The 15389-nt window shown below is 42.6% G+C and overlaps 3 protein-coding genes across 3 annotated transcripts; 2 read left to right on the top strand and 1 right to left on the bottom strand.

Moving 5' to 3' along the window:
• Nucleotides 1-1125: 1125 nt before the first annotated feature.
• Nucleotides 1126-5244, top strand: grpel1 (GrpE-like 1, mitochondrial). Its single transcript, XM_022213493.2, has 4 exons — nucleotides 1126-1288; nucleotides 2777-2924; nucleotides 3215-3296; nucleotides 4141-5244. Exons 1-4 carry the CDS (start codon nucleotides 1221-1223, stop codon nucleotides 4485-4487), a joined length of 645 nt encoding a protein of 214 aa, XP_022069185.1. The 5' UTR covers nucleotides 1126-1220; the 3' UTR covers nucleotides 4488-5244.
• Nucleotides 5245-5672: 428 nt separating this feature from the next.
• On the bottom strand, nucleotides 5673-10989 carry tada2b (transcriptional adaptor 2B). The gene is made up of 2 exons (XM_022213491.2): nucleotides 10660-10989; nucleotides 5673-9754 (listed from the first exon to the last, which is right to left on the bottom strand). The coding sequence occupies exons 1-2, from the start codon at nucleotides 10927-10929 to the stop codon at nucleotides 8543-8545; spliced, it is 1482 nt and encodes a 493-aa protein (XP_022069183.1). The 5' UTR covers nucleotides 10930-10989; the 3' UTR covers nucleotides 5673-8542.
• Nucleotides 10727-15259, top strand: ccdc96 (coiled-coil domain containing 96). The gene is made up of 4 exons (XM_022213492.2): nucleotides 10727-10875; nucleotides 11208-11885; nucleotides 13276-13623; nucleotides 13696-15259. Exons 2-4 carry the CDS (start codon nucleotides 11301-11303, stop codon nucleotides 14020-14022), a joined length of 1260 nt encoding a protein of 419 aa, XP_022069184.2. The 5' UTR covers nucleotides 10727-10875; nucleotides 11208-11300; the 3' UTR covers nucleotides 14023-15259.
• Nucleotides 15260-15389: the final 130 nt, after the last annotated feature.

Below are 15389 nucleotides of genomic sequence, written 5' to 3' on the forward strand. Positions count from 1 at the left end.
GTTTTCAAAAGTCTTAGAGGAGAAGAAGAAGAAGAAGAAGAAGAAACAAGCAAAATTCTGGTCATCAAAAAGAGAAGTAGAGGACATATTTCGTGCTGACAACAAATAAAGCAGAAAAGAGTGATCGGCCACGTGAGCAAATGTTTGAAACTTATTCAAACAAGGTGCATTAACTATTGTTCGACCAAGTGAAAAAAAACACCTCAAGCGAGCAAAAACAAAAAAAAATCATTTTCATTAACTTTTTCTGGGACAGTACTCCAAAAATGCTCACAAAAACACATTGTGGAAACTTTACTAACAACAACAATAACTTTGCTTGTAGAGCACCTTTAAGATAAACATTCACAAAGTGCTTTGAGAGGTCGAACACAACAAATGACAAAAATGTACAGAATGGATAGCTGATTAGAAGCTGGTTAAAAGGACAACATAACACAAGAGAGAAGCTGAAGAGAAAATAAAGATGGGAATAATAGATTAAGCTAAGGGCTAAAAAGGCAGAGAATGATAAAAGAGAACTTTACTTGAAGGTGAGTTCATAAAAGTGATTTAAAAGAAGTTACTGATTCAGCAAGTCTTATTTACTCACTTAAAGGAGCTTTAAAAGTGATCAGTAAAATCTTAAAGTCAATTTTAAAACAGACAGGGAGCCAAACAAGAGAAGTCAGAATAGTGGAGATGTGATGTCGTGTGTTAAAACCAATGAGAAGCTTCAGCTAGGAAGCTTTGAATCCATTCCCCAGTCAGCACCACACAGCAGACAGTGTTGTTGACAGATGTAGGCAAGAGTAAAACACACATTTACCAAACTGTAGGTGTAGCAGCCTCAATGCTCTGACACAAGGGACTCTAGCACTACAGCAGCTCTCATTCAATAAAGTCTTATTTTGACGTTCACATTAACATTGAGAAAAAGCACTCAATGTCCACAAAATTAGCGTGGGAGATTCAACCTTCACTTTTTTAACGCTTTTTTCTTTAAAAAAAAAAAAAACTGTCCTTGGTCACATGTATAGCTTTCACCTTTAACTTAAACTCAACCAAGCTATATACCCAGACGTCAGACGCTTTAAAGCATCTGATTGGTCGATTGGGAGAGGCGTTCCCGTAGTCATCTGTGATTGGCTGAGGCCTCACGCTGCCGACATCACGGTTGTGCGTCCCGTCAGCGTGCGTTACAGGGAGCTTCTTACCTGCACGGCGAATTATTAGAGAAAATGGCAAGCTGGTGTGTACGAGCAGTGAGACAGAGCTACTCTCTTGTGGCCTCACCTGCGCTTTTAAGGTACGTGTAATTTACTGTTCCCTTTGTCCGCTGAATTGGGTATTTTAGCGCCTGTTTTCTCATGCCAGCAGCCGGTTAGCATTTTAGCTTCGGCAGCCTTCACTGGTGACCTTTCTGGAAATAATAATAATATATGTGCGCAGAAACCGACCATAAAGATGTGTACATTTCTGTGCTGGAGACTAAAACATGAGCCAAACCACTGTGTTTTTGTGTGACATGGTTGACATGTCATAGCTAGCTAGGAACAGAGTGACATAACATGACATGAATGCTAGCAGATGGCTGTAGTTGATGCTAAGCTAACGTTCAAGCTCTCTGTTATAACGGTGTCAAAGTATTAAAATCATCTGCGTGTCTTATTTTAGATACTTTCCTTTAGAAAGCTAAAAGGCTGAAATATTTGAGATGCTTAGTTTCCTTCGTGAGGCTTCACTTATATGCAGGAAATGCCGAACCAAACTCCATTCATTTTTGGGCTAATTTTATCTTATCTCGCCATTAATGTGCACTTCCGTTTGCTTATTAAAGCTTTATATGTGTTTAAATAAGCATTTTGTGAATGGAGTCTGGCGTGATGTCTCCACGCTGCTCTACTGGCTAGAGAGAGATGATGACATCTGGTGAAAGAGGCTGTTCTGTTACTGAAAATGACTCAGAACTAGAGTACACCTGTTATTATAAGCCACCTTTTTTATATAGCACATTTAAAACAAGACTTATTGAGTTTTCCAATGGAAAAATTGGATTATTGTTACAAATTTGAGCCTCTCTATTATGTAATTGTACCAAAGCAGCTTAAAAACTAAGGTTAAAATCCTACAAACATGCTGCCCACAGGTCAAAACCGGCCCTCAAAGTGTAAAAATTTCAAAGAAGACATTAACTGCAGATTGTAAATTCGTGAAACTATAAATTTAAAATAATTTCTAAACCATGAGAAGTTGTTTTGATCAGAAAAGTAAAATACTAGATTGCTCATTGTTCTTTTGTGTCTCATTTTTGTAATATTTTGTCTTTTTTTGTCTGACTTTTGTAATTTTGTTCCTTGTTTTTGTTATTTTGTGTTTCCTTTTTGTCTCGCTTGTGTTTTTTGTCTTATTTTTGTCATTTTGTGTTTTGCTTCATTTCGTTCTTTTGTGTAGCATCTTTGTCGTTTTGCTTTTTTTTTGTCTCGCTTGCGCTTTGTCTATTTTTTGGTCGTTTTGTTTCTCGCTTTTGTTATTTTTTTGCATCCCAACTCACTAACGTATTCAGGTTTTTGTCACCAACCAGTGGACTAGATTTTGTTTTCATTTTGTAGGGGTCTTTATGTCCTTGTCCTGGAAATTTTAAACATCAAACATTTAATTCTGATGTTTCATTCTGTGTATATTCAAGTTACTAAGCCATTTTGTGTTTGGTAGAGTTATTTTCTGGAACTAAACTGGGCATCGAACTACTTTGCCGATAGAATATGAACTTATTCTGCCCATCTTTCCACTCCAGAGCCTCCCCGCGATTATTATGCACGGCCACCCAGAAGAAGAACGGCCACGGGTCAGAGGAGGAGGCCGAGAAGCCAGAACAGAATGCAGCAGAGAAAGTCCTGGTGGAGGAGAAGACCCAGCTGGAAGAGCAGCTCAAGGAAATGACAGTGAGTCTGAGCTGACTGCAGTTCAACGTCCAGCTCTACTATTCTGATTCTGACCGTACAGTAGGGACTAAACTGTTTTTTTTTTTCTTTCACCTTGGAGCTGTTACTGTTCTAGTCTGCTTATTACTTAACAGACGGGCTGCAAATAAGTTGCAAAATCATCTGTAGACTAAAGCATCCAACTGTTGTGATTTAAAGACGTCGACTTCCTGTAGACCGAGGAATAAATTCATACATTGTGAAAGTATTTGAGAGCATTTAGAGTTTTTAAACTGACTTTCTGTTTCCAGGAAAAGTACAAGAGGGCCTTAGCAGACACAGAGAACCTGAGGACGAGGAGTCAGAAGATGATGGACGATGCCAAATTATACGGTAAATACTTTTTGTAAATGCTCTGCTGCTTTTCCACATGTTACACCACGGAACAAGGCCTGCCACAAATGGATCAAATCTCCTGCAGTTACGGAGACACACCACTAGATGTCACAAAAGGGCAACTTTAGCCCTTTTTACTGAACCGAATTCTTGATAAAATGGTTGGTTTAATGCACCAAAATATACTGAATTTTTGCACTGTTTACATGCTACAATTTTTTTCTAAACTTAAGACCCATCTACGCTGTTCATGGATGCATGACATTTACATTCTTTTATTAGCTATGCACTTTAAAGTCTAGCAATTAGTGTTTTCTTTCTAGCTGGTTTAACATTTGGGATTATATAATGTCAGATATCACATCTGAATCCACAGATAAATGTCTTGCTGAGTGCATTTCCTGCATATCTCTTGATTTTGCTTCCCACAAAACGGGTAAAGTGCAACTTTCTGACACCAGAAGATGCTAAAACCTGGTTATAAGCTGCTTAAAATGATGCTATGCTGCAGTCAGGAGCCATAAATCACACTCATGTTCAGTTTAGTACAATTATTCAATCTGGTTTGACCACTAGCTTTTTCTGGGTAGTATTAAGAAACCATTATGCTACAACGATAGTTTTTAAAACTCAAAGTAAAGAGAGCGGACCTCACTTGGTGACATGTTTCCTGCTTTTGGTCCCATTCCACTTGCTGTCAGTCTGGACAACCAATGATGACGTCTTCTAAGCAGAATTTTCATAAATACAGACGGTTATTATCACTAGAAAGAGAGTTCAGGTTATTCAGAAGTTGTATTGTCTTTAAATGAATAACGGTCCACCATCTTACCCCCATCAGGGATCCAGGGCTTCTGTAAGGACCTGCTGGAGGTTGCCGACATCCTGGAGAAGGCCACGGAGAGCGTGCCCAAGGAGGAGGTGACGAGCCAGAACCCCCACCTGAAGAACCTGTACGACGGCCTGGTGATGACCGAGGTCCAGATCCAGAAGGTGTTCACCAAGCACGGCCTGGTCAAGATCAACCCCGACGGCCTCAAGTTCGACCCCTACGAGCACGAGGCCCTCTTCCACGCCCCCGTGGAGGGCAAGGAGCCCGGCACCGTCGCCATAGTGACCAAAGTGGGCTACAAACTTCACGGTCGCACCCTCAGGCCAGCGTTGGTGGGCGTGGCTAAGGGCCCCTAGAACTCGAGATGTAACTGAGCAGCAAAGTGGGATTAGCATCGTCACCAGGGAGATGGATGACCTCAGGCTCAGCAGACTGGTCAAGGCCCTGCCACCCTTTTCCCACAAGCCCGTCCTCACACTAACCCCACCCCAAGGTGCCTCAAAGAGACGGGAAACCAACTGAACTTCGTACGCGGACAACATCTGACAGTTTTTAACAGCTACGCTTTGTCTGGCACAGGACAGTCTTCCCAGTAAAATTTCAGTCTGTCATCAGCCATGAGTCATTACCGTCAGAGATTATTTAATAAAATCAGCAGACACACAGGCAGAGGCTTTCACGTTCCCTCTCAGAACCATCAATCTTGAGGAGAAGATCATAAACCCCTCATTTCAAGACTGTTTTTGGGGTCGGATACGGTGTCAAAACACATTCACAAAGTGAGTCGTGCTGATACTGAGCTGCTGTCATTCCGGACTTTTGTTTAATTATAATAATGTCAAACTTCTCAGTTGTCCTTGTTTTGTTCTGTGAGTTTGAACATCATTCTGTAAATAAAGTAATGAGCCGTGTAGAAGCTGAGATTTTACTCTGCTGATGTCGACTTTCCAAGACGCTAACGGTCCGGTCAGCCAGCTTCAGTCACTGTAACACCTCACAGTTGAGCTCAGCGGTGGCCGACAGTAACTTTACTTGTAAACCAGTAGAAGAGTTCTATTTGTGGACCTTTGTCCAAACTGTCACTGCATCAGAATAAACTGGCAAACTTTGAAATCGTTGGTTGAGTGTTTGACTTTTGACTGAGAAGTGAAACAAAGAGGTGAATACCGATGATTTGAAAGCAGCGTAAGGGCATTTTGGTGCTTTTATGCATACATGCAAATACTTGATGCACAGATTTTAACTATGTGAAGCAACAGGAACATTATGCATCCACAAAAGCATTATGGGAAATATAGTTTTAAAACTCTGCATGATTGTTCCCCAAATATGAGTAACAAAGACTGCAGTTTGTTTTGACTATTTAGGGAAAATGAACAACATATGTAGAGGTATAAAGTAGACTATAATGGAAATAAAAGTGCTTAAAAATGTCTTTAAATGCAATAATTTTGTAATTGTAAATGTCTCTCTGTGACAAAATCTGACATTTAGTGTTTCCCAATAAGCATTGCCATTAAAGAAACAGGACTATTTAGAAGTATAAAGTAGTTGCACTTTTAATACATCTCCATACTTGTCAGGTTGAACAATGAAGTAATGGAACAGCACAACAGCTCGACAGGATGTACGACGGCTCAACAGCATGCCATGACGAGAACCAAAGCCGCACAAAACGCTGCTTCTTTTAAATCCAAAAACTTTTTTTTTTATTACAAAAGCTATAAAAAAAAATTCCATGACACAAAATACTGTACATTTCACAGGTCAGTAATTATATTTCCCCCCCCAAAATGATCTTACAAAATTATTTACATTTGGTAAAGTAGGCGAAACCCCCCCCCCCCCCCCCCCTTTACAAAAAATAATTTTCCTTTCAACCCAAACCTGGAACACTTAGTTGCACAAGCAGAGGAAAATGTCAAAATAAAAGTCTCTCTTTGAATTACGACCCACAAAGGTAGGAATCAGACAAAGAACATTCTGGGTCCAACTTGAAAAATGCTTCGTATCTCTACTGTACAGAACCAACGCAATGCTCTTTCTGCTTCTTCAAAAACCCAAATCCATCAGGAACGCATCAGCAGTGGGCTGCAACGCTCTAAAAAACTCGTCTACTTCCTGGAGTGGATCCAGCATAAATGGTGGAAAATGATTAGAAGTTTTTTTTAGATTGCTTTTCTACATATTCTAGACTGCTGGAGACAGGTAGAAAAGCAATCTGCTCTTGGATAAAGGGGCGTTCATTGCGAAAAAACGAGGCAAGAAGGAAGATCTTTTCGTGGTCAACAAATCCCATGAAAAAACTACATGTCTCCGACACCCACGGATTTCTGTGGAAGACATGAGCATCATAAATATCCATATTATCCTAGTTTTAGCAATTATTGTTCAAATTTGGGGACTACTTTCTGCCGTGGATTTACACAGATTTGAAGCTCTGGTGATTCTGCAGTAGCAGAAAACGAGAAAAAGAGTCACCCAGTGCAAAGCAACACTCGTTTGTACGATTCAGCGATTGTTGGGTCTTTTTGTAGGGTTTTGAACATGGTTTAGAGCTCCACGTGAAATGAAATATGCATAAGACTCGTAACAGATTGACAATCCTAATGCAGAAACTTCTTGAAAGACAAGAACATGAATCCAGCACTTATTCCAGCACAGGTAACATCCACACCAGCGCTTTTCTTCTTGTATCTGAGCTCTACATGGCCGATTCAATAATCTAATTTGCATGTAAATAGCACATTGGCACGTTATGAGTCACTGCTGCTGCCTTCACAACAAAGTGAAGGCGAGTAATTATAGGCTGCCAAAGGACGGGGGCAGGTAACATCTGGTTTCACAAAGCCGTGCGAAGCGGTCGACCAAAAGGCGGACGTCAAGTCTGGTGTAAATACGGGAAACTTAAATAAGGAGGAACGCCGGAGAACAGCTGAACTAGACGTCAATAAATAACAAAAGGTTGATTATGGAGCTTTTCCTCCTCACTAAATTGCCAAAATTACCCAATTTATCAGAGCAAGAAAGCATCAAAACAACAAAGCACTCAACAGAAATCTCAACTTTCTGGCGGTCCTTGAACTACTCGTCTGTGGCGTGCTGGTTTTGTCGGGAAAACTGACCGAACCGCAACTTGAAAATGGTAATATTTAATCAGCATCATTTTATTCTACATGCTGATGTGAAAATTTGCCAATTCTGTGACAAAAATCAAATAAGTCCATGCTCTTCTGTGCAACCAGGAAGCCTTAGTGACCACTGAGTGAACTAGGATGAACTGCAGGCAGTGAAACCAGAAGCAGTCCCAGTATTGACAACACCTGTGCATAATTCTGAGCTCTCTCTTCTTCTAATAACACTTCTGTTGTTTCCATGCAGGACTTTCTGTTGCAGTGAAAATGTGAGTGAAAACAAGAGCAAAGCACACCCAAAAACCTCTTCTTGCTTCCTATAGTTTTAAAATCTAAAGTGAACCTTGGAAATGTCACCAAAAACAAAAAAGAAAATGTGAATTAATCGACTGTTTCCATTAACTGCCTGTTGACAGAAAGTGGCAGCAGAGCAACACTGGAAGAAGAAAGACACAAAGCCAGATGAAACAAACAAAACTCTGGCAACGTATGAGCGGAAAATAGAGATCTTCTGCAATTATTTTAAGTCATGGGAAGCTGTATTCGTACAGTTTCAACCATACTTTAAATAATTGACGCAAAGGCTTCAGGGGTTTCAATTAAATACAAAAATTTGGTAATTAAGCACAGATGTCTACTGATTTGTTTCAGATGAAAAATAAACATGGCAGCGTCCTCTGAAGACAGACTGTGTCCTTTTCAGCATGTTTTTTGGCATTTCTAGGGCCAACCTTTGTACTGATACCAATCTATCAGCAGTCAGCTACAATCTGAAGCTACACCAGGCCAGGTGATGATCACGTTAGCAGTGGGTGTTGCTTTGGAAAGTTACCCACTGATGAAACACCAAACAGAACAGTTTAAGAGACCGTAAAGCCACAACTTTTGATCATTTCTGACACCAGCTAGGTAATATCAGCTGAAATAATTACTAAGATCATTCAGGAAATGTTCTGGTATGACCTTTTTTCAGCATGAAATGGCTTTTGCCCTGTTGTCAGTTGAACATGTTGTAATATTTCAACATGTATGCCTTCAGTAGCGCTAAAACAACTGGCACCTCCCGCTGGTGTTAGCATTGTAGCTATCGTCATGGAGAAACATTATGAACAGAGCCACAAGGATGAATTCCACACATTCCATTCCCATGTATGAAAATAAGAACTTTTATCCAGTGGGGCTTTTTGTTTCTTTACATATTCACAAGGTCACCCCGACAAGAAACCGTAAACGCTGTGCTGCCTCCGAAGCTCACATCAGCTACCAGAGTCAGATCGCTAAGAAGCGTCTCGGGATATCCAGCCGCTCTCCGTGAGGAAGGTGAGAATGCGCTTCTTGAGAACCTTGTCCAGGTAGCTGGGCAGTCGGCTCTTGGCCGGGATGCCTTGCCTTTTCTGCAGGTGATCTTTGATGATGATGGTTTTGACAGTCAGGTAGCGCGCCGGGCTGAGGTTCAGAGAGTTACACAGCACCTTCTCCCTGTCCGACAGCAGCTCAAAGCCCGTCAGATTCTCGATGGCGGCGAACTCTCCATCTTTGCCCTCTTCTTTGATCCCGCCTCCGACCCCCAGCCCTCCAGCGACGCCTCCACCACCTCCAGCTCCGCCACCGAGGCCCATCCCGGAGCCGAGCCCTCCGCCTCCCGAGCTGCCCCGTTTGGAGGTGACCACGCTTTTGTTCTCCTTGCGTTTCTCCCGTTTGTGCCTTGCCGCTTCATATTCAGCGGACTCCTCCAGACGCGTGATGCCGTTGCGTCGGTAGCGCTGCAGCTCTCGCACCTTGGCTCTCAGTAGTTTCTCTTTATGCATGTTCTCAAAGAAGTCTTCAAACTCCCGGTGGGCCATGAACTGGCAGAGCCCCCGCAGCCTCACCCGCTGCTCCTTCTCGTCCTTGGTGATCTTTCTTTTGGGTGTACTCGGAACAGGACCCGATCCAGCTGCTGTCGTGGAACCTGATCCAATTATTCCACCTCCAGCTCCTGCTCCAACCACACCCCCAGCAGCGCCTACAACTCCCAGCATCCCCGGTTTCTCCTTCTCCTTGTCTTTCTTGTCTCGGCCCAGGAATGCAGGCACCAGGCTGTAGTCCCGAGCGATGTTCTTACGTCGCTGCCGTTCTCTGAGCTTGCGTACGTACATGTCGACGTGGGCGCGTTTCATCTCGATTTCCACATCCTCGTCGTCGTAGTTGACCGACAGCCCGCTGATGAGCTTTTCAGCGTCCTGGTCATACTCGATCTCGTAGTCGTCACGTAGCGGCATGTAGCCCAGCTGCTGCTGCTCAGCCAGGCTGATGTCCAGCGGGGGCAGCGGCGTGGTGAGGCTGGGCGACAGCGGGCCGCCGCTTGGACAGGTGTGGTCAGTGACCCGGTTTGGAATACTGTCAGGGATGCAGGCCTTACCCAGGTTTCCGTGGATGTACATGGTGACGTAATGCTCCATGACTTCCTGAGGAGTTCGGGATGCGCCGACGTGAGCGGCCATGTCCTCCTGAAAGCACACAAGCAAGAAATTAGCACCAAAGGGGACAACAGAAGAAATAGCCGTCTTTAAAACAGCTTGCAATATTTATTTCTACATAAAACAAATTTAAGACTAAACTGGTACAGTGCTAATTCCTTCATTTAAACTGATAATGTAACCAAGAGTCTTTTAGTCAGTGCACAAACATTTGTCTAGATATAAGCATACAATTAAAAGTAAAAAATAAAGTAAAAGACCACGAGGCTATTCCACTCTTGACTGGTAACCTTCTAAAACATTAAGGTATATGAACTTTTTAATTTGACTTTGATATCTTGATGTATTTTTTGTGGAAAGTGCTGTTTTTCCTTATAAATGTCTGAGGAGTGCAACTATCAGCTTAAAATACATAATATCATAACCCCAGTGTGTCGAGAACACTTTAGTTCTGCATATTCTATAATACCAATAATCAGTGTTTATATTTAAAACATGATGCAAGTCTTAGTTTAGTTAAGTCTCAGGTGAATGCATTTAATTGACTACATTTATGTTTTTAATACACATCATGGAGTGACCTTGTGGTTTGATTAGGACTTACTCCCGGTTCTATTTATCGGTAACTTACTCCTGAGCTCTTCTTGCTAATATGGCAAGTAATCAGCTTAAATGTAACCCTGTTCAAAACTAGATTTTAAAACTGTTTTACAAGTAAAGAGTCACAGACCGGTGCTAAATGCTGCTCAATGGTCCAACTTTTACAACAGACTGAAGACAGACGGTTTCAGGTCAGTAACGTTACTGTAACTTTACGGCTACTTACTAACTTTTACTCTTTACACTCTCTAAGCACTTTAAAATAAAACTCCTGTGCGTGTATATGATATGTTTGGGTGTTAAGTTAAAAGAAGTAACTTAAAAAAGTGATGTACCCAGTTTCCAAATCCGTACTGCTCGATAGCATCGAGCAGCGACTGCTCTTCCCTGCTGGTCCATCCTCCCTCCGCCTCGGGACCCCAGAGAGAGAACCGACCGCCGTCGACCTGCTGGTATCCGTGCCATCTCCGGTGGTTGCCGATTTCTGCGCCCGCGGAGAAACACTCCGGACACAGCTCGATATCGGGGCAGTCGGTGCAGCGAAGCCGCAGGTTGGTAACGTCTGCAAGGCAGTTAACGCAGTACTTTTTCCCCAGGTCGGCCATCTTGCCTGGCTCCTGCTTCTTGTTGTTGGAGGCAGAACTCCGCGCCTGCGCACAGCGAGCCCTGGCAGCGGCGCCGCTCACTTCCTGCTCGTTAATATTCATGAGGAGAAGCGAGCGGCGCCGCTGATTGGCTCCTGAGCCGAGTTACCAGGACAACAGAAACCAAACGAACAGTTTCATTGACTGCAAAATTTCACCTGACAAATTGAATAATACCCTAGGGAATTATTTATTTTTTACTTTTTTTTTTTTTTTTTTTATTAAAAATGGACAAACAGGCAGAACATGAAGAAAATGAGTTGAAGGATGACACTGAGAGGGAGGAGGATTCTTTCATTCTTGCAGACAGACATGAGAAAGAAGACTCTGAAATGGTTACATCGGCTCATGAGAGCGGGAAAGTCACAGAAGAAGGGCCCTCTGTTGCCGAAGCCGCCACCTGTGAGCCTGAAGAGACCGGTTCAAATGAGCTGCCAAGTGAAGACTTGGATGTGAAGCTGAATGAAGTCACTGAACAGCCTCTGACCCAGGAAGAAAGTGTTGCTTTTGAGAGCAGTTGTGACGATGGATCTCCCAGGCTGCATCTTGACACCCCAGACAGGCAGACCACCGGTGTTGAGGAGCAGCAGGAGGAAGAGGAAGTCAGTGCTGCTCCAGACAGAGAAAACACCAGGTATGAAGAGTCCAGGCGGAAGCTCCAGGAGCTGATCAGGGAGAGGGATGAGGCCAGCCAGCTCAGCAGCAAACTGCAGATGAAGCTGGCTGAATACTTCCGCAAGAAGGCCGGAGGCAACGTCCAGCCGGAGAGACAGAAGACAGAGACAGAGCAGCTGCAGGAGTACGAGAAGTTCATGAACATCCTGACCGACCTGCAACAGAAGCTCACGGCTGACTGTGAGTCAGCCCGGCAGCAGGAAGAGCAGCTGAAAGTACAGTCCCAGGAGAAGTTGGACAAGGTTATTATATGGGGTTACAGGCTACGATGTTGTTAATATGCTGTAAATATTGATTTTTACTTCTGTACTACAGCACAGGAATGCTTCATGAAAGTTTAATGATCTCACCCAGTGTCTATGCAACATGAAATTATATAATACCTGAGATAATAACAAATAAATTAAAAAGCAAAAACAAGACGGGCACCACAGAAAAAGAAAAAACATATCATTACCATTTAGAGGCAAAAAACGTGAGACAAACGAGACAAAATATTACAAACATTAGTCACAGAATGAGAAAAACGTGAGACAAACAAGACAAAATATTACAAAAATTTGTCACAGAATGAGAAAAGCATGAGACAAATGACAAGTTAGACAAAAAAGATAAACAACAACAAAAACAAGGCCAAATAAATTTTAAAAAAACGAGATACTAAGCTTCAATAAAATGCACAAATGACACAAGCGAGACAAAAAAAGACACAAAACGACAAAAAAAGACAAAATATTACAAAAAATGAGTCACAAAATGACAAAAGCATGAGACAAACGATGAAAGTCAGACAAAAAAGACAAACAACAAAAACAAGACAAAATATTACAAAAAACGAGATACAAAGCAACAAAGACATGGACAAATGACACAAGCGAGACAACAAAAGACATAAAACAACAAAAACCTGAGACTAACGACAAAAGTCAGGTAAAAAAATACAAAAAAACAACAAAAACAAGTCAAAATATTACAAAGATGAGACACAAAATGACAAAAACGAGAAGCAAAATGATAAAATGAGACAAACGGCAAGTCAGACAAATAAAAGGCAAAAAACAATAACAGGACAAAATATTACAAAAAAAATACAACAAGACAAACACGACAAACAACACGAAAAAAAAACACAAAAGAGACAAAAAATTACACAAATGACAGAAACGAGACAAAACATGACAAAAGCGAGAAATCAAATGAGAAAAACATGAGACAAACGATAAAAGTCAGACAAAAACAAGACAAAATATGACATAAATACTGTATTAAGATGTGGGACTACACTTTAAGGGGCTTTAAGTGATCCTTTATCTCTCAGCAGTAAAAGAGGACAAGGGGTCTACACATGAAGCTGAATGGAAGTGACATGAATACTGAACCATGTGGACAGTCCTCTCAGTGTGGACACTCCTCAGTATATTTGGGAACAATTATAGTGAAAATCTGCCTAATACAGTGAAAAACATCTGGAGAAATCATGAGATGCAGTGTAATCTTATTAGAAATAACAAGTAAAGAAGTTAGCAAGAATTCTGCCTGACGGGATTTTCCATCAACTAACTTCAAAGTATTGTTCAGTACCAAAAGTAGCTGGCTTAATGTTGATTATATGTGCTGTATTCTCATCTTCAGGTGGAAAAAGAATGGCGAGCGTTGGCGGCACTGAAGCAGGAGGCGGCTGTGACGGCGCTGAGTCGACACCTGGGTCCAGAAGCAGCTCTGGCCAAAGTGGAGTCGTCCCTGAGAGCGGAGCAGCTCCGGCAGGACGAGCTGTCCAAGCTGCGCCTGAAGCACATCAAGCTGAAGATCAAGATCTGCCGGCTGGAGGCCGAGCTCCGGGACAGGGAGGAACACAGCAGGGACCCCCTACAGATCCAGTTTGAGCAGCTGCAGGTCGCGAGGCTGGAGCAGAAAAAACACGCTGAGAAGCAAAGTGAGGACTCGCTGAAGCTGCAGAAGAAGATCAGCAGCGGCTTGGAGGTAGGTGGATCAACCCGCTGGTGCCCATTGTGTCTTGAGAAGCGATAGAATGGACGTTGTGTTTTCTTCCAGCTCCTGTCAAACGTAAAGGAGAAGCTGTGCTGGAGCCAGATGGAGGTGGAGGTGAAGCGAGAGCAGCTGGCTGAGGTGGAGGCCCAGGTAGCCAGAAGGAGGGACTTCCTGACCAGGACCAAACAGGCACGCAGCAGCCTGCAAGTAGACAACCAGAGGCTGAAGGAGCGTCAGGGGCTGCTGGGGAACAGGATCCTGCTGCGGGACTTCGAGGACACCGTGGACGCCTCCGACCAGCTGGAGGAACGCCTGGAGAAGCTCAAGTGCCGCCAAGCTGAGGTTGTCTTCAGCGGTGGCAGATGGAAGAAGAAGCTGGAGACAACTTAGTGGGTATTAACATCTGGAACCACAACAAGATATCAGCCAGAAAAAACAAGAGATTCTGAAAATGAGCCTTTAAATCCCATATCCCATGTAGCATGTCGAACCAATGTGGACTGATTGTCTTCTTGGGAACAGCATGAACAGAACAAACAGAACTGGTCCCCATCCTTAACCTGAACCTTCTCATATGCTTACAAGAAAATAAAAACTTTTCACAAACCGTTTTTTTGGTGCGCTGTTATCATCATGCAGGGAGATTTTCCAATACTGCAGCTCTTGTTCAAAGTTGTTCAAGTCCAAACAAATAACCGCGCTGTCTTTCATGTTGACTCTGTGAGCCAACAGAGTAACAGAAATCAGTATTTTGTCTGTGAGAGTGTCACAATTGAACAGACAAATTAAGGATAATGTGTATGAAATTGGCTATATCTGCCATCCATATTATTGCTGTTTGCATCAGGACCTTGTTAGCTTCTGTTGATTGTTTTTCTGTTGGTTGTCTTCAGCGGCGGCAGATGGAAGAAGAAGCTGGAGACAACTTAGTGGGTATTAACATCTGGAACCACAATGAGATATCAGCCTGAAAATGAGCCTTTAAATCCCATATCCCATGTAGCACGTCGAACCAATGTGGACTGATTGTCTTCTTGGGAACTGCATGAACAGAGCAAACAGAACTGGTCCCCATCCTTAAAGGCATTATGGAGGATGTTTTTTTTTTTGTTTAATTTGTCTGATTCACATAAAATGAATATACTGACCAAGAATTTAAAAAAAAATTAAAAAAAACTGTGGACATGGCAGGACCTGAAAAACATCAGCCAATCAACGCGCTCGGACCGAGGCGTTTGCTTTGCTCCCTTTCCTGTCAATCAAAAATCTTCCGGCTCAGGCCTAGTTACGTAGATTACGTACACCTTGGACTTATGTGTTTTCTGTATGTGTTGCTTTGGTATAGCTTCGTAGTTAGCTGGCGACTTGTTTTGCTCATCTTTTTTACATAGTGGCAGACAAAGATCCAGGGGGACCCAGCCATAAAAGACAACTTCACGAGTCCTACGCAAGTTTCTGGAGGGGGGCGTTTCTTCGTAAATGTTAAGAGGGGGGAGGTTAGAGGGGGGTGAGGGAGAGGTTGTATGTGCACATGCTACGTTCAAAGTCGTAGGAAATTAAATCTCCTCTAATGCCTTTAACCTGAACCTCCTCTTACATGATCAATAAAGCTCTTCTTAGAAACTGACTCTCCCTACAACAATTGTCATACTTTTTTTCTTGATTTCGAACACCCTCTGTAAAACTGGGTCGAGATCAAACCGTGTTGTTTGAATGTTTCCTGCATTTAGCAATACTCTAGTTAACTGAGAGTTTAG

This window comes from Acanthochromis polyacanthus, chromosome 23 (assembly GCF_021347895.1).
Source record: "Acanthochromis polyacanthus isolate Apoly-LR-REF ecotype Palm Island chromosome 23, KAUST_Apoly_ChrSc, whole genome shotgun sequence".
Taxonomy (NCBI): domain Eukaryota; kingdom Metazoa; phylum Chordata; class Actinopteri; family Pomacentridae; genus Acanthochromis; species Acanthochromis polyacanthus.